Here is a 20,024-nt window from a genome sequence, read left to right on the forward strand (position 1 = left end):
TTTATATAGTACCCTATATAGTTAACACTAGAAACTTCTAAGGGCCATAACTCAAGTGTTACTTGGGCAATCTGTCTGAAATTTGACGGGCCGCAAGAACTCATTGTGGTAAACATGTATATGAAGTTTTAAATAAATATTCCCAACCATTTCCTAGATATGGCTGCGGACGGACGGACAGAGGGACGGATGGAAGGACGGACGGACGGACGGAAAGACGGACGGAAGGACAACGCCAAAACTATATCCCTCCGACTTTCGTCGGGGGATAACAAAACTGCATAGGCCAAACAACCGAAAGCGGGCATTAAAACCGGAAGCAGACATAACATCCGGTTATTTTCCACCATGGATGAGTGACGTCATATATCTTTGTACTCTGTGTCGTCACGAAAAACCCTTCGTTAATGTATTTTATATCATTAACTGATTCAAGCAACCGAGTAATCGTTATTGTGTTAACATGTATAATGAAAAACTCATTAAACGGTAATAGTGTTCCTTACGTAGTTATTAGCATTCCTAAACCTACATGTATATTGTCACTCGGGCTACTCCAATTTTTATAGCCACTTCAGGCCCGCCATTGCCGTATAATAAGTGCATAATACAGCCATGGGAAAAGCAGTGTAATTATTGAAAGGACATTGCAATCGTCTATGTCAGTGCAAACGTCTGAATGATAGAATGAAGTCTCTAAATTATGTATGCAATTATGTCCTCACGGTAGCAGCATTGTTTGATAAGCTACTTGGATGATATAAATATCAAGCACACCTTATTGAAAGAAATATAACATTGTATTTTCCCTGTTAAATCCTGCTTAAAACTATGAATCCATGAATGCCTTTTGTGTAGAAAACTATATCCCGTCTAACGAAAAATGAAAGACCTTTGAAATTTCAGCACAGTCTAAAAACATTCCTTTACAAATCTCTTGAAGAATACATTTCCGAAAGTCCCAAATGGTGTGTATATATAGTTACAGAACCATTTTATTACTTGTCAGACGTAATTAGTGGTCGCATGGCAACTTTCCGGCCCATTTGATATCTTAATATACGCGTAATTATATAAACATGTAAACAATGTGTCATATAGTCCATCTGGGTCGGATGTGTTCTTGTTTAATATATGTTTTATGTGAATGTGTATATTATGTCTTGCTAATGCACAATTCATAGTTAAAAACTATTTTCTTCCTTACTTAATATTAAATTATATCTGGTGATTTTATATCGTCATCGCAATGGCAGCTCTTTCACTAAGTCCTGCAAGGAGATTTGCAGCTAAGAATATGTCGCTGCAAGAAATTATTTTTACATGCCTGTGTCATGCTTTAGGCTTTAGAATGTTAAGTACTACCAATGCAGTTTCTTTTGTGTGTTTGTTGTTTTTGTTATATTTTGGCGTTGAATAGATCTATTACCGACGTCTGAGGCAAAACGAACGGTTGAGATCAATTAATCTATCAAGTTTCTGACAGAACAAGCAAAGCACATTTGACGACTACATATGCATTTTCGAACGTAAGTATTACTTGTGGTGTCCCCTTTAGACATTCATACTTTATTACGCGAACAAGTTCTATAGAAGCTCGTGGCATTAGTACATAACGCAGCAATACCAGATGCGACGTTTTAATATAATTGCTATAATTTCAGATCAAGGTCGTATCTTTTGCAAAGAATTCTTACAATAAAATAATATTTACTAATAGATTTCTCTGCAATCTAAAATCGTCTTAGGCATTCTAATGTTAGCGGGCTTCACATTGTCGATGAGATAGCCATGCGTTAATCTAATCAGGAATTTATTAGTTCGTTCATATATTCAGCAAAAGTAGCACATACATGAAAAGGTACCTTTTTCCAAAGGAAACCAATATTTCTACTCGCTTTATATTGTTTTGAACATATGTTTAGTTATGATCACAAAAATTCAAAAATTATTCAACCCGAGCTATTTTTGTCCAAACGTATAACCTCAAGACATTGATAATGTTAAAATAATGTTAAATTTGTCAACTCATTCTTTGATAAAAATGATAAAACAAAACAAACAAGATGTAAACACACACCCCGTAAAAATATAGTAGGACTTTGGAACATAGGGTAAACATGTAGGTCCAAAAAATATCTCGAGAATAATATAACACGATAAAAAAAATTAAGAATGATACTAATGTCTTGTACTGTGAAAAGGCTGGACAGATAAGTGTTTTCGGTGTTCGAAATACATTGTACCGATGCAGCTTGGAATATCATAAAATTCAAACAAAAGGCAAATATCAAGAGAAAATTTAAGCGTTCATAATTGTCCCTACAGGTGCGCATGTCGACATGATAACAGTTTGAAAGATGATTACTTGTTGAAGCTTTCGCCTCGGGTGATATTCTGCCCTCGAATTGACAATATCAATGTCACACACGCTCTCATATGATCTTTATATAATAACATATTTATGCTGTAAACAACAAAATAATATATACTCTGCAATGTAAATAACGTTTTGTCTTTGAAGACAACTCTAAATATATGATATATATATATGAATAAATCTCAGGAAATCTTCGGCTGATTTCCTTGATCATTCAGACAAAGTGCGTGTCATCAATAGCACAAATTACACAAAATTGCAATCAGTTTCTCATTAACCTACTTGTGTCATATCAGGTTTTCTTTTGATGCAATACGCAACGCTTTCAAAGAAAAATGACTTTGCACGATTCATGAATTCTTAAAAGTCCATAAGGCTTTAAATTTTATGCAAAAGACAAATGAAACAGCTATCTAAATATATTATATGCGTAATCAGCCTTTACAAATGGATTAAAATGACGAAATGACCGTCATGAACATTTATAGATATAAGTATAGTTTGATAAACTACTATGATTAAAATATTTTTACTGCTACATGTACCAATACATGTACAGGGAAAGCCAATGTTCTCATGCAAAAATGCTACGTTTTCGTATGACGATCATTATGAAAACAATTTTGCCCCAAACGAGTAATAACAAAAACGCTTCAAAATGGTAGTAGTCGTATTGAGATACAGTCCTGCTATGATATGTAAGCATGTCTTCTGATAGAATGTTGTTATTTCATTAGCCAGAACTGCAAGAGTAAATTGAAAACAAAAACGAAAATCGATTTCACGCTTCAGTCCAGCTTTTCAAACATTTTAGCTACAAATGTTTTAATGATAATTGCTAAATAATGCCCTTATTGCATGTGACAGTGTCATTATAGTGTTATTTTGTATTCAAGTAGTAAATTAATTATTGCTACATTCTAAGATCTAACGCTTATGCAGATTTAAATCGTTTCGTTATTATATTCAAACCATAATATATTACAAATTAAGACTGGCTGACCTTCATGTTCTTACATCAAGTATACTTTATAAAGCTGCTATGATACTGTACATTAAATATGACAAAAACATAAGGATGAAACAGAAAGATAGGAAAGAAATTCTTACAGCTGATTTATTTAAACAATAAAGCAGCAAAGAAAAATATGAACAATCATAAACATAATGACTGACAGATATTTTGCATTAAAACTATTGAAAAAGATATAATTATACTTAGTGGACGCATTGACATTTTTGATCATTTATATTCTTGGTGATGAAGTTCTCCACTGTCAAACCAGGTTCTACATCTTGTATAAATGTAAATAAAATGATGGTGTATGTCGTTGCTGTTTTATATAGAGTACCCGACATATTATTTAAAATGCATTTAATTCAGTGGTGGGTACACAGTATATTGAATTTATGTGCCTCATTTAGAATTAATTTGAATATTGTAATAGCTAATGTACTAGAAAGTATTGCATACTAAAAATAATTGGAACTAATTTAGTAACGTCATTTCTTATTGATATGTATAATTATTATTTGCATTTTTCAACCATTGTCTTAAGCTGCACTGCTTTATTCCACATCTGTTCAGATTTGTTTGGCTTATAATAAACAGACACAGTTAAGGGACAAGATGAGAGCTAACAATAAAATAAACTAAATAAAAACATAAATGAATAAAACAAACACTCATACTCAGTAGTTTCCTGTTGGGTGAGACCACATTGCTTGCGGTACCCCACTGTGTTCCTTTATTTGTTCGTTTTATCCTCACTTGTTTCCAATGTAATTGTATGCGAGTGTGTTTGTCCGTGTACTAGTCTTGTGCACTTTGTGGATGCTTCTTTTTTTACGTGTTTTTTTATCTGTTAAATATTCATCCTTGCTTTTTTGTGATGAACGTGTAGACATGTTGTGTTTTTATACCTAATTGCTGTTTAAAATGTTCACTTTTTTGCACATTACTTTCTGTAGAAACGGAAGATCTAAAATCGCGTACGGAGAATTACGTAATTTGCCGATCGTCATTACATATCGGCAGGGTTCGTGGGATTAATACATATTCTCCGCATCCTTCGTCCTAACAGAAAATCTTTATAACAACCAGAAAACGCCGGTATCACATCACGGATATGTGTAATCAAACGGAAATGTCCAATTGTCATTACGCGGCTACGAACATAATCATGTGTGTTTCTCTTTTATGGTGACACGAAACAAAAGTACACATATAACTCATATCTTTTAGTACTAATCTAAATCGATGTAAATCTTATCAGTTTATCTAGCTTATAGAAGAGACAAAAATGCTTTAACGTTTCTAAATATATGCGTTAGTGATCAACATCCTCATCCTTTTACTTAAAATGAGTTTAGAAGATTTCCATCCTGCTAATAATTATTTCATCAAATATATAAATAACACATTCTTCTGTGATGAAATGACTGTATCATAAAAATAAATTCAGTAGCGATGGTTTCTAGGTCAGCAAGCCACATAACACTGTCTGTTTCTATTTTATATTTTGTAATGCAATTTCTAAAATGAAAGGCAGTGTGCTCATAAAATGTAATCACTGACATTTTAATTTGGGATACTTCATATCTTACTAATTAAAGCCATACTACATCAAGCATAATCAAATTACTGCCATCCTGTTGCAAAATTTATAATATCATATTTTAAGAAATGCACTTTGTAAGAAAAAAATGTTTGCACACCACAGGGCAAAATATGAAAGAACTTGTTACGATAAAAACATTCTCAACAAATTGTTCTTCCAGATATTAGCCTCAGTCATTAAAACGGAAACTTACCTGATTTGATAAGATTCTGTAATTATACCGGATTAATTGATTTTAGACATTATTTTAATGAACTATTAATTTTCCAGAACTGTGTAAACATTATTTAGTTGCTTGGCTACGATATTATTTAAAGCTAGTTTACTCGTCTGCGTCCTGATCCGCGTCCCAATCAATTCGGTATAAAAAAATGATATTTAACATATCACATCTTAGACTTGATTGAACCGCATACATCTGATCACGTATTGCTTTAACATTCGGTAGACAAGTCCAGTGAATCAGTTTTGTTAATTTTCTGTTATCGGATTCCAAATTGCTATTTTTGTTGCATATTATAAGATCATTTCACTGGTGGTGGCTGCAGGTGGGAATAGTCGGCTCGTGGGTAACTGTTTTGGCGGTAACGAGGTTATGTCGTGTTACCGAGTAAACAGTTACACGAAATCCGGACTTTTCTTTCTGCACCTACAACCAGTGATTGAATCTGTTTTCTTGCATGCCAAATTCGACAAATAATAGTAAAAAATAAATTCAAACAAATGACTTTCTAATAGCACTTTTTTCTTACAATAGTAAGTTAACGAAGCGCGATAACTTAACCTCCGTCAACAGGAAGTAAATCATGATGTTACAAAGATGAAAGCAACGTAATTATTCCGGTTTTCCTTATCATCTGCAGTGAAACATTATTTTGTTTCCGTAAAATAACTCTTTTTGAATCGGGGAATAATTGAAGGAACAAAGAGGAACTATCAAGGTATTTGATTTTAACCGGTCTTACGTAAAAAGATAATGACACAGATGTAGTTCTTTATACAGCAGCACGAGAGTCATCTTACACTCTTGGATACAAATGGAGTTTTCATCACCAGGTATCACAATCTGGTATGCAGGAAACCTATATCTCCACTTTTTGTGACAGGTCGAGTTGCTATCCTACGACATCTCGTGTTAACGTTTATTAATTCTTAGACATTTCGGTGAACTGTTCAATATATAATAAACATCCTACATCTTAAGCCAGAATGTACTGGATGTTACTCATCAACTAGGTTGTTCGAGTAAGATATCTAAATAATTATACGGAAATACCGCCTAACTAGGGTGGCAAATGTAACAGAAAAACTGTAGGAAAAAAAGTAATTGCCAAAATTCATTTCATTATCAGGTCACGGGCAAATTGCTGTAATAAATCAAATAATGTCATTACTGAGTGTATCAGTGCAAACATAAAAAAGTACTACGAAAGGATTGCCCTCTTTTCAATAACATACGTTTCTTTCTTTAACTTTTAGTATGGTATGAATTATGCAGTCATGAATCGTCTTTCAACAGAAAATTATGTAAACGTTTTGGCAAACACACCCAAGCAACACAACGCCAGACCCGTCCGGATTCAGCCTGTCCGCGAGAGTTAATGAAATGGGTATCATAGCCGCCCTCCCATCCCCTCTCTCTCCCCCCCACCCCCCACACCCCCCCCCCCACCACCACACACCACCACCACCAAACGCCGGCTTAAGTTGAATTCTATTGTTACCAAAAAATTGATTGTAAGATCAGAAAATGAAACAACCTGTATGTCTATTTAAGAAATAATTTATAGCAAAAGAGTGCTTTAACACTATTTATGTACGATGGATGGTTATACGTCGGGCGTAATAATTCCACATGGCGCAGCCCGAGTGAAATTATTTGTACGACGTATGACCGCTCAAGTGTATTTAAAGTGTTAAAACACAGTTTTGCTATAAATTTTTTCGATTCTAATATGCCCTTAATCTAAAACAATAGATAAAACATAGTCACGCTCTTTCTTGATCGCAACTTTGACGTCACCGCACGTTAACGTGGCGTCATTCTAGCGTAAGCGTGTTTTAACAGAGACAAGCATATTAGAATATATGTTTAAGTACAGGTAGGTTATAATATTCCCAGGTTAGAATAGTGACTATAGCTTACCAAACGTTTACCGAAAACTGTCAACTTAATCTCAAATCAGTGACATCGTAGACGGTATTTAACATCAACTTTATGGAGATTACTGATAAAAGGATTAAAATAATTTATTTTTATTAACAACACATGAAGAAACTGCATTATATGTTTGCTGATTGGGGATTTTGTTCATCGCTCCCTTTTTATTTAAACAGAGCATCTTTTGTTTTCTACTTATTTACTAAAACTTTTTAATATCCACCCTTTATTCAAAAGATCCATCAGTTAAGAAACCAGACCAAACTGTATTATATCTATATAATTGCAAACTTAGCAATACGAACTATCCTCCTTTTGTACTTCAATGTATTTTGAAATTGTATTTTAAGATGTATTTTGTCCTGAATTTCACGAAACATTTCAGGATACTCAACGAAATTACATCCATCTAAATTGAATAGTTTTTGAGGCATGCTGTATAACAATGTACAAGAGCTTGACTGATCGACGAAGATAATGAGTAATATTTGTCAGAAATAATTTTACATTTAATCGTTTCAAATCCTAATACATGAGGTGTACCTAAAAAAGATGATTATTGATGTTTTCTTCTTTTTGGATTTATTAACAGTATTACGTAAAAATATTAATCTTGTTTAACTGTCATTCTGCTTTCAGTTATACACATTAACAATAACTTAGCTTCGTTAAAAGAAACTATTTTCTTATACAAGACTGAGCGCTCTGAAACACTTTATGATCAGACAAAAGAAAAAAAAAAGAAATAACTAGGTGTTTTGGTTTTAGACCTGTTTAAATTTATAAAGGTTCCATTTTAAGCGTTAACAGAAAAACGTCACATCGACCCAGGTTTAAGTCATATTGAAACTTTCAATCTTATGATGGTCAAAGACGAGCCAAGAATTCATCATATAAATGAATTCTAAAACCAAGCAAGGTGACGAACCGACAATGATTAGGGTCAAGAGATCTAATATTAGCGACAATAACAATTTTCGTTTCTTAAGATTTGAACATTTTAAGAAGTCAAACAGTCGAATGACAGATATTGAACAATAGCTTCAATCTGTTTAAAAAAAGAGTTCATTGAACATAGAAAATGTACCAAGAAAGTGCAAGATATTAGAATGTTATGCCGACAGCATCTATTCATTGCGTCTCATGACTTTATTAACTGAGAAAAGACAGTGAACTTTCTGTTGGCTTTTCTTCTAAATATTTGGTTGCTATCTTATCATAACATTGCTAATTAAAATGTCAAGACTTGTAACATTGGTATTACTAATTCTAACCTTTAGTCACTATATCATACATATTATAGTTTTACACTAAATGCGTGTGGACATGCAATAATTTGCGTATTTTTGTCGTGCTCTCCAATTGATAATCACTTCTGGACATGCGCAGAAGACCGCCCCAGGTCTGCAATGAGTAACATTGTTTGAATAAAGCGTTTAAACAACTATACATTCATTAAACACAATGAAGTAGATGAGTAGTAAAACTATCATGGTAATGGCAAAGGTGAACCAAATGAAAATATTACAAATTCACCATCATGACACTGTACTGAAAACTTTAGATATCAAACATCAGGAGTAACTCTCCTGAAAGGATCAATGAGCCCTATAAAGTGTGAATAACAAGAAAAGTTCTCATATCGGTCTTAAGTGACTCTTAAGGTAGAAACTGCCTTCATGCCACTTAAACGACGTTAATGAAAATAATGACCAAAGAGAGAATGACCTAAATTAGCATTTACATGTTTTCTAGGGAATTATTGAAATATAACAGCGAAATATAAATTATGGTGGCTGATTTCTGCCAACTTCGCCTTTTTGCCCGCGACAAAGCAAAAAGGCAATGTTTTTGGCTTTGACACGTTTCGTGGGAGCCAGAGCGAAAAGGCGAGATTGAGAATACGACAAGCGACTTTTTCGGTTTGTCCCGGGCGACAAGGCGACAAAGCGAAATAGCGACGCGTTAAGAAATCTTGCTATTTCGCCTTGTCGCGTTGTGGTTTTTCGCTTGTTGAGTTCAAAATCTCGCCTTTTCGCTCTGGTGCACACAACAAAGCGAAATGATGACAACGCGCAAAAAACCAGAAATCTCGACTTTTCGCCCTGGTGCCCGCGACAAAGCAAAAAGGCGACATTGCGCCAAAACCAAAAGTTTTGCCTTTTTGCTTTGACAATGGCTAAAAAGCTAAATGGCGAAGTTACCTTAGAGATATGTATAACAATTTCACCTTGAAATATATCATTTATATAAACAACATGAAATAAGAAATATTCGTTGTAATAACATGTAAGATCAAAGTAGCTTAAATTCATAAGCATCATTTCTGACATTGTGACATCGTGAGTTACTGCAGCTGAAAGATATTGCGATCTTGGGTAAGTTTATATTCATTCAGTTGGAAGTAACTTGAATGAATTAAACTTTCCGTATAGGAGAGAATATGCAATAGTGAAACGAAATGTCAAGATTCCTGTTAGTTGAAAGGAAACGTCAAATTGAGAAGTTTGTACAAGTTTTAGAAAAGTATTTGTGAATTTGCACCTCATAATGTCTAAGAAGTACGAAATGATATAATAAAAATTGAAGAATTAGGTTGTCCATGGTTTCGAAAACTATCAAATCTATGATAACGCAAGCAATAAATGATGCAATAATTCAATAAAACAAGTAACTGTAGACGAAACATATCTCAAGAAGTGAAATGTCCAGCGTTGAAACTGAATAAATCTCCATGTACAATTTGTGTAACGCTATGTCGATAAACAACACTTTCTCCGACCCATTGTAAACGAGTCTGTGATTGGTCGATGTAGCTTTTATTGCGTCACCAATAATTTCACAGTATTGGAAGATGTATTGCAAAATCACGTATCATTTGGGCTAAGTTTTTTGGGATTTATAGTGGGAAAACCACTGAGAAGCGCAATATGCATGGGCGCCTCCATATTATTTTTGCACGTATTTTTTGTCTTAAGATAAGTTAGGGTGCCTCAGGCACACTAATAATAGTCCTAATTTTAGTCGTAATTTTACACATAGTGTGACTTTTTTGCTTTTTAATTTTGTCTTTTGACAGTTCCTGTGATACGCAGACTGCATAACCTCAGATCCTCTTCCTAAATTCCAGTTTGTTTAGTTCTGCCCATTGTTTTCTAGTTTGGGGCAAACCATTTACTTTATCTGGGGACCAAACGCCGCTCTTCGTGGAATTACACGCTTCAACACGTGTATCATTGAAGGTTCCATGTTCACCGCCGTTTGAATACATCTGCGGATGTCTCTAAATTGCTTTTTGTACTTTTAGCATGTGTAAATGTTGAGTTCTGCTCAACCCGGGGCTAGAGGGCGTGGACGGTAGCATGCATTTCCACTACCGTCCATGAACAGGCTCAATCAAACCGAGCCTGCAACATTTTCTTTTTTGTCGTGTTGAGCGACCTGTGAAGTTTCCACTTTTCTCTATTTTATTATCACAGCAGCGTTGTTTGTGCCGTGTGGCGGCCGTAAAAAGTCTCCCCGTATATTCAATCAGGGCTGTTATATTTCGATCTTCTCAGATCGTTCAGCACGACTTTTATGTCGTGTTATTGGTACTGTTTAGTTTCTCAACATGACCATTTCGGCCTGGGTGGTTCCAATACTCCCGCTTTCATAGCCTTGGGTATTGTTTAATCACCCCTCGGATATGGTGCCTGCTTTTTAATTTTGTCTTTTGACAGTTCCTATGATACGCAGGCTCCAAAACCTCAGATCCCCTTCCTATATACCAGTTTGTTTAGTTCTGCCCATTGTTTTCTCGTTTGGGGCAAACCCTTTACTTTATCTGGGGACCAAACGCCGCTCTTCGTGGAATCACACGCCTCAACACGTGTATCATTGAAGGTTCCATGTTCGCCGCCGTTTGAATACATCTGTGGATGTCTCTAAATTGCTTTTTGTACTTTTAGCATGTGTAAATGTTGAGTTCTGCTCAACCCGGGGCTAGAGGGCGTGGACGGTAGCATGCATTTCCACTACCGTCCATGAACAGGCTCAATCAAACCGAGCCTGCAACATTTTCGTTTTTGTCGTGTTGAGCGACCTGTGAAGTTTCCACTTTTCTCTATTTTAAGATATTTCTTGAAACGCAGTTTTCACCTAGTTTTGCACTTAGGAATAAAAACAGTCCTAAGATTCTTTATGAAACGCCCCCAGATGTACATATTCAACCACCACCTGTCAATGAACTTACGGGTGAAGATAGATGAAGTGACACATGACAATCTAAGTAGTCGGCAACTGTACCATCCCGCTTCTGTAACACTAATACGCCCTAAAGGGCATCAAGTTCTTGATATAGAAGAAGATTCTGACGTAAATATTCGTCCTTGATTTATAAACAGTAGGCCTACATATATTTAGTATAAAATGTAGTGCATAATTATTATTATTACAAACAGGTTTATGTACATTTGTTTGACAACATCTTTTGTTTAGTATTTTAGACCATAATTGACTGATATTCATTTCAGGGTAATACTAGCATATCCTCTGGATCAGACACTGGCGACGATGACGTCCCGGCAAATATTCCTACCCCTAGTCCATCAAGGCCAATGCGAAGTGTAAGGGTTGCTTTACGTGATCCGCAAACAGCGCTAAAACCTAAAAGACCTCCGTTGACAAATTGAAAATTGCAAAACAAAGAGATATACCGAGAGAGCAAGCTAACAAATTTACATGGAGAGATCCGAATACGGACACATCAAGGTTACCACAAACACCAACTGGCTTGTTCAACCTCTCTTTTGATGATGACATCGTTGATATGAATGTTGATCAAAGCATAAGATATGCAAGTTCAAAAGGTAACCACACATTTCAAACGTCAAAGGAGGAAGTGCGTGTGTTCATAGGAATTTTGATGATTCTGGCTACAGCCCTGTTCCCAGACGCAGAATGTACTACAGTCATGATTCTGATTTGAGAAATGAGGCTATTGTAGATGCGATGACAAGGGACCGGTTTGACAGAATGGTTAGGTAGATCCATTTATGCGACAATGCGAATTTAGATACAGAGGATAAGTTCGCAAAGGTGCGGTCATTGCTTGCAATGCTCAATGAGCGCTTCCTTCTTTTCTTCCAGAAAGAAAAGAATCTTTCGATAGATGAAAGCATCATTCCATATTATGGACGTCATGGAGCAAAACAATTCATACGCGGAAACCAATCCGGTTTGGCTATAAAATGTGGGCACTAACAACTCCGCTTCGCTACGTGCTCCAGTATAAACCATATCAAGGTGCCAGAGGATGCCAGGCAGCTGACACTTGTCATCTCGGAATGGGTGGACCAGTGGTAATGGACCTGTTGGCTGAACTGATCAAGGATAATACCTATCATCTGACTTTCGATAATTTGTTCACATCACTGCGTCTGGTGGATGAATTATCTAAAATGGGTATCAATTGCACAGGAACAGTGCGCTCGAATAGAGTTGAAGACCGCCCATTGCTCTCTGTAAAAGATATGTCAAAAGGACCAAGAGGAACATATGACAAAGCATATGATCCCAACAATGAAATCGTCGTTATCCGTTGGAATGATAACAACATTGTCAGTGCATGGGGTTGAACCACTGCCTAATGCATCTAGATGGTCTCAAGCAGGGAGGACCAGAATCCGTGTCAACCAACCGTTTGCCATCCAACACTACAATCAAACGATACGAGGTGTATATCGAATGGACCAAAATGTTGGGAAATACAGTGTCCATTCGGTCAAAGAATTGGTGGTGGCCAATATTTGGCTACTGTTTCGATCTGTCTGTGCAGCAGACATGGCATCTGATAATGTTCAGTAGTTGAGTTAATATGATTTGGTATGATATGAATGCCGCTTTTTTTAGCCCTGTCTCCTTACTGATCGAAAGCGAAAATAAGCTCAAAAGATTCTGAATTTCGAAACTATTCATTAACAAGATACGACACTTTATATCTGCTACATGTTTTAGCAGAATGGAATTGTGAAAAAAAAAGACTTTGTAAACACAAAATAACATACAAAAGACATTGTATTAAGTATACAATGCCTTTAAAGGCCTTCCTACATTTTTTCATATTCATCTTGTAATTCATAAAATTATATGCGTCATGAATCTTCGTACCATGTTTAAAGTTTTCGATTCTAAATATATTTATCTAACTGAGTTAAAATTTTAATCGAATATATTAGGAAACAACCAAACTGGTTCACGGAAGATATTTTTCACTTTTTATTGACATCACAATAAAGAGATTCATGTCCAGTAATATGAGTATGAATAAAGCGTCACAGGTAGAAATATAATGTTAACTGTATCAACCTTTCTCGCATGTATACCTTCAGTAATATTAGTATGAATAAAACATAACCGGTAGAAATACAGTGTTAACTGTATCAACCTTTGTCGCATGTAAACCTTTAGTAATATTAGTATGAATAAAGCATCACAGGTAGAAATATAGTGTTATTTGTATCAACCTTTCTCGCATGTATACCTTTAGTAATATTAGTATGAATAAAGCATCACAGGTAGCAATATAATGTTAACTGTTACGGTATCAACCTTTCTTGCATGTATACCTTCAGTAATATTAGTATGAATAAAGCATCACAGGTAGAAATATGATGTTAACTTATCAACCTTTCTCGCATGGATAATTTTAATAAAAAATATTTTATAGAACTGTTTGCTTCAGTGTCAAAGCAATACCTTGCAAATGAGTTTAATAAAATCTTTCGTACATATGTTTATTTTTTATTCAATAACAATACATTATACTAGCGTACAAGCTGTTTGTACATGGGTTGATTGATGCCTTGTTCAGAGTTAGCAAAGATTTCACTATATTGCGGTGGGGGAACACTATATTGCTTCTCGCCAGGTGGTTGTTGATTAGTCTCCGAAGTTTGTGATACGGATGGATAGTATGCCTGGTTTGTAGGATAGTGTGTCCCCTGACTAACATCATTCATCGGATGGCTGTAATCCGGCAGGTTTGGAGCCGTAGGCTGAAGGCTTGGTGCAGTGGCAAGAGGGTACGGTGATTCCTGGTTTACCCCGTACATTGGTTGGCTATATGTCTGTTGGTTCGGAGCTGAATATATAACCGCTGGATTAGTTGTGTTCTAAAAATATAAATAATATTGCATATTTTGTATTAAATGCTGCTTTAAAATACGAAAAGAAACTGTATTTTTCCTATATCATCCATTTGGCATAATGATCTTAGCTGGAGCTAGACACAAGAACCTACGAAAATAACTGCTATTTCTCGTAGGTAAGTAATTCATGTAACAAACATTTCAAAATCGAGTAGGGATTAAAGGTTCAAGCTACATAATTTATTCATTTAGAAACTGTATCTGATTATTCTTTAACAAGACTATTTATTTACTTATGGATTCATAAAGAATAATTTGAGATGAGAGTATGTTATAATTAATAAGTAGCAGAATGATATTGCAATGCAAACAGAGTTGTCTTGCTAAGAAAGGATAGTCCTCCTTACTCTGAAATTAAAAAACATGAAAACTAGTAAGGAATTTTCTTTGAAAATAAGACTTGTTATAGAACTTTGTGAGGTATGGAAAATAATGGAACAGTTATTGGTACGGAAGAGGATAACATGTTTTGATATCCTTGACAGAGTGAAGGCTAGAATATTGATTCATTTACTTCAACTTTGAAACTTGTATTTGTATTATTTAATTCAGAATTTCTTTTGCCATACCCCGAACTTAAAAATGCATGATTTCGAGATTAAACATTTCTAATCACGTGTGTATTTGCAAAAGGACAATACACAATGTATAATCTAAGTCACTTGTTGCAGGTATTTTTTTAGATCCTTGTCTGAACTATTGTATATATGATTAAAAATTGTGGTGTTCACAATGTTGGCAGTCGCAATGAATAGTACATGATGACACGACACCGCAATTTGTAGATATTTGCTCTCCCAACTGAGCTAAGAAGGTGGACTTACATGGTTTGTACTGAATTGAGAATTCTATTATGAGCACAATTTTTTTCTTGCTGTATATATTTTGCAGTGTATACTTCGCCATCATTGTCATCATTTCTAATCTTTTTGCTTTCAGATAAATTCTCAAAAAAAAAACTTTACCTGCACCACTCCGGGAGTTTTTCCACTACGCCTCGTGCAACAGATACAGCAGACGACTACACTAACAATTAAAGCAAACCCAGTAAGACTTCCTATCACTATACCGACGATTGTACCCGTGCTTAGGTCACAACCAGAACCATCCCCGCACGAGTCATAGCCATTACAAGTAAGGTCTTCATCTATACATCGAGAGTTGGCGCATTCGTGTGCATAGACTGGACAATAACCTGAAAATGAGATGGTCTCGGTGATGTTTAAGCTTTTTAGCTTTTTTTCACAAGTAATATCATCTTCTAGACTGAGCTTTTCCAGTTTTGATTTCTTAATAACGAAAATACACAATATGAGGAAAGTTTACAAAGTTTTGAAATTTCAACATGTGACAATACGCGGAGACCCCTTTGCGCTATAGTATCTTTAAATGGAATAAAACGTATATTTTCCTCAAATGGCGTCCTTTTGTTACAGAATTATGTCGGCGTATCTCATCATTTGTTGAACATTGTTTATCATAAGCTGTAGATGTCATATTACAGTATGTGTGTATAGAATATTATGACCCTCTGCATAATATCACATACAACATACACCAAATAATAATAATTCTACCTTATATAATCTCTGATGTACATGATATAATTATAGCAACTCTACATGGTCAATAATGAATGTCCATAATATAAGGATAGGTATACATAATACACAATAAAAAAGCACATAATATAAAAAAAATGTATGTTACTTTTGGTAGTGGGATTGAGGTTGGCTGGGATGGAGTTTGCAGAAATGGGTGCATCGGGTCGGCTAAGGCGGTTGACATATGAGGGAGTCTAAGAAACAGTACGAGATATAAGTAAGTGTGAGGAATGTAAAATGAAATTAAAACATGGGAAGTTGGGTGTAGAATTGGGGTGGTTGTGATAAAAGTTATAATAAGAAAATGTAAGTAATATATGATTCCAGAGTAACTTTAAGAAATGTACAAAAGAAAACAAAATGGGAGAGGATGTGAAAGTAAGCGGTTTATTGGGGTGGCAATGGTGGCATAGAGTGTATGAACAAAACTAGAAAAAAAGTACTAGATATGTTGATAATTAATATCATTGTGGGGACGGTTGCGTAAGATTGTTGCGGTATAATTTTTGGAAGGAGAGGGTAGAACAAGTTTGGTTGGCGGAGAACAAGTTTGGTTGGCGGTAAGAAATAGGATATAAAGGATATATATATATATATATATAATGAGAGATATTATGTGATAAAAGCTTGTCACAAAATCTGAACCTGACTTTTACAATATTTCACTCCGGTGACCTTGACCTTTGAGAAACCGTTAACGCAAAAGTGTCTGTCTCTTCTAAGGCCAATCCTGATGTGATGTATGTTGACTTTTAACAACTGCTTCATAAATTAAGAAGACATTTATTGAAACTGAGTAGCTTTTAAATTACATAAAACTTTAACCAGCACTATTAAAAGAACTGACCAAAGTGACTCTAATCGTTCGGATACCCGACTCCTGAAGTTTGATGAAAACAGGGACAATACTTATTTTAATAAATAGATATATAGAAGATGAAAAACAAGAGCTGTCCGTAAAACAGTGCGCACCGCTATTCGGCGATTTGACTGTAAAATGAATTTATGTCTCAAAAAGAGAACTCTTCTTTAAAAGCAAGATACACCAAGACATACAAAGACCCCTCTACTCAGAGATGTTAAATTTATGTCCAGAAAACGAAGTTTGTCAAAAAAATTTAAGTATGAAAGGGGCTTAATTCGGTCAAAAATACAAATCAGGGTTATGGGGATTGTAACCACACAAACAGATAATGATTATAAAGAAATATCTTTAATTTCAAGTCATTATCTTTTAAAATACAAAAGGTACGTCCATAAACGAAGCTTTCGAAAAAAAATTAACATGAAAATAATTCCAAGTATAACAATTTGGTGACCTTGACATTGGGTATAATGGGCCCAGTCCCTGCACATACTTTGTATGTATGCTGAACAATGTTTATGTGAACTTACACAGTAAGATATAAGCAATAGTAACAAAGATATGACAGAGATACAAAGGTTGCCAAAAAACTTTAACATTAAAAATAACCTAAGTATAACGCCTTGGTAGCCTTGACCTTGGGTACAATGGGCCAAGCCCCTGCACATAATTTTTCGTATGCTGGACAATTTTTATGTGAAGTTACAGTAAGATAATTATAAGCAATAGTAACAAAGATATGACAGAAAAACAAAGGTTGTCGAACAATTTTAACCTTGAAAATAACCCAAGTATAACACCTTGGTGACCTTGACCTTATGTATAATGGTTCCAGCCCCTGCACATACCTTTTTGTATGCTGGACAATGTTTGTGTGAAGTTATAGTAAGATATAAGCAATAGTAACAAAGATATGACAGAAAAACAAAGGTGGCCGAAAAACTTTTATCTTAAATATAAGTATAACGCCTTGTTGACCTTGACCTTGGGTATAATGGGTCCAGCTCCTGCACATAATTTGTTTGCATGCTTAACAATGTTAACGTGAAGTTATAAAGAAAGGTTGTCGAAGAACTTTAACTAAGAAAGCTCACCCTGACGCCGACGCCGAAGCCGGGGCGAGTAGAATAGTCCCGCAATTCTCCGATAAGTTGAGCTAAAAGGCTTTAAGCTTAATGCTTTAAGGATTAAATGATTCATCACTAGATCTCATAAGGTTAATATCAAATTTTATAACAGTCGTCTAGTACAATTTAATGTAATATGAGAAGCAAAAATATGACATCCACTGCTAAAGTAAACACTTCCTTTTACTTCCTCCACCATTAAAGCTGGAAAGTCACCATATGACCTACCATGTGTCGGTGCGACATTATATTCAACAACAAAAAAAAAAACAAAAAAAAACTTACTTTTACTAAACATATATAATATACTAAAGATACGTAATATAGGAAGGCTATGTACTTAACATCCCCATATATTGTAATTATAATAGAAAATATATCACTAATGTACTGGCTACTTTTAGGGACGTATTTTATTCGGAAATACCGTTTGTCCACAATAAATACACCCTGTGGTTTGTCGTACCCACATATGTCTCTCTCCAAGCCTGAAACAGTTGGATAAGAGTTATAAATTGCGGCAGGAATATTTTTTTTATGAAAATAACACTTTTCAAAAAGCATTCTTGTATTCTCGTAAAAAGACATGCCACTAAACATGCTCAACAAAATCCAGTTTAAATTAACGGATGCCGTGATAACAAATCAGCAACATACAGAAATCAAATTATGGTTATTTATATACCGCAGTTTAACCAGCATGGGCATAATGACACTAAGTGAATCTTTATCTATTCTCGAAGAAAAACTTCAACTGTCTTACCCGGCACACGTATATAACCACTATCATCAGTGTAAAACTCGAGATGGCCTTTATCGCAATCGAGGTCTAGATCTTCAAAATAGAACATGAGATTGGAATAGTTTGAATACCAGGCTTCGAACTTGGTCTCACAGTATCCTCTTCTCTGGTATGTGTAGTCGTCAGCGTTATCATAAATGTACATGTCATCAAGTTCGAGCTTTATCTGGTATTCGTCATTCAAGATGAAACTAAACTTTTCGCCGCAGTAGTTTTCCATGTCATCTAGCATATACAAATGCATCGTTCAAAACATATTAGAATTGCATACCTCGCAAACATTTCAAATCAGTTGAATAAATTCATTCGGGCCTGTGTAGTTTGTAGATTTTCAGTGCAAGTTTTACACGGGGTTGTCATAAACGTGTAACAAAGGATACTATGTATGAAAAGGTAGGCAAAATATCTAAAGTTTATGCTTCTGCCAAAAACAGAATCCCCACCTTAGTTCAGGCAAAAATTCCTAGATTGCCGTCATTCTGGTCACATATGATGTAAATAAGTGTGTTATTTTGTTTTTTGTTGTTGTTTTATTTGTGTTTTTTTTTTTGTATTTGCAAATGTAATAAACAGATTATAATGACATATTAAAAAAGCCATTTTAGAATCAACTACATGACCTATGGCTCGTTATGGACGAAAAACCTTTTATCGACTTATGTTAGATAATCCTTCTTCTTACTGTTTGGACGTCTGTCATCATGTTAGGTTGTTTATGTGGTACTTAGACAGAAAAGTGAACGGCATAACAGCACGGATTATTCAATTTAAACATATAGTGACTAGTTTTAGCAATACATATTATACATAAATAACTCTTATCAATGTATTGCAAATATCTTACATCCATCACATGCTCCATTTAAAGCGAACAGCAATATTCCAATTATAGATAATATTCCCTTTTGCTTTATTGCTCTGGTAAAATTCACAGCTGTTACAGTAGTCTCCATTTTAAACTCCCTTAATCAGAAAATCTGATACTGTTTACACAGGTAGGTTAGCTATATCAAGTAACAAGGTACAGCGGTCTGGATCAATATGCATTCAAATTGTGAAATAAACATAAAGGTACATTGGGTGTGGATAAAATCCATGGTAACTAATGCATGCATAGAAAACGTAGTTATTTACGTACTAGTATCCTACGCATAGTACTAGAGACCAGTCAATGACACAAATAATACTCCTGTATTCCTGGCATTTATCTACGCACCTACTAGTATATGATACCAGATAAAAAAGACAATGAACTAAATATATGGTAAAATACT

The 20,024-nt window shown here is 35.0% G+C and overlaps 1 protein-coding gene across 1 annotated transcript; it reads right to left on the reverse strand.

Moving 5' to 3' along the window:
* Window positions 1-13,409: 13,409 nt before the first annotated feature.
* On the reverse strand, window positions 13,410-19,951 carry LOC123526431 (uncharacterized). Its single transcript, XM_053522489.1, has 6 exons — window positions 19,595-19,951; window positions 18,712-18,975; window positions 18,289-18,436; window positions 16,063-16,150; window positions 15,318-15,653; window positions 13,410-14,316 (listed from the first exon to the last, which is right to left on the reverse strand). The coding sequence occupies exons 1-6, from the start codon at window positions 19,701-19,703 to the stop codon at window positions 13,969-13,971; spliced, it is 1,293 nt and encodes a 430-aa protein (XP_053378464.1). The 5' UTR covers window positions 19,704-19,951; the 3' UTR covers window positions 13,410-13,968.
* Between the last annotated feature and the right edge of the window lie 73 nt (window positions 19,952-20,024).

Source organism: Mercenaria mercenaria, chromosome 14 (genome assembly GCF_021730395.1).
Source record: "Mercenaria mercenaria strain notata chromosome 14, MADL_Memer_1, whole genome shotgun sequence".
Taxonomy (NCBI): Eukaryota; Metazoa; Mollusca; class Bivalvia; order Venerida; family Veneridae; genus Mercenaria; species Mercenaria mercenaria.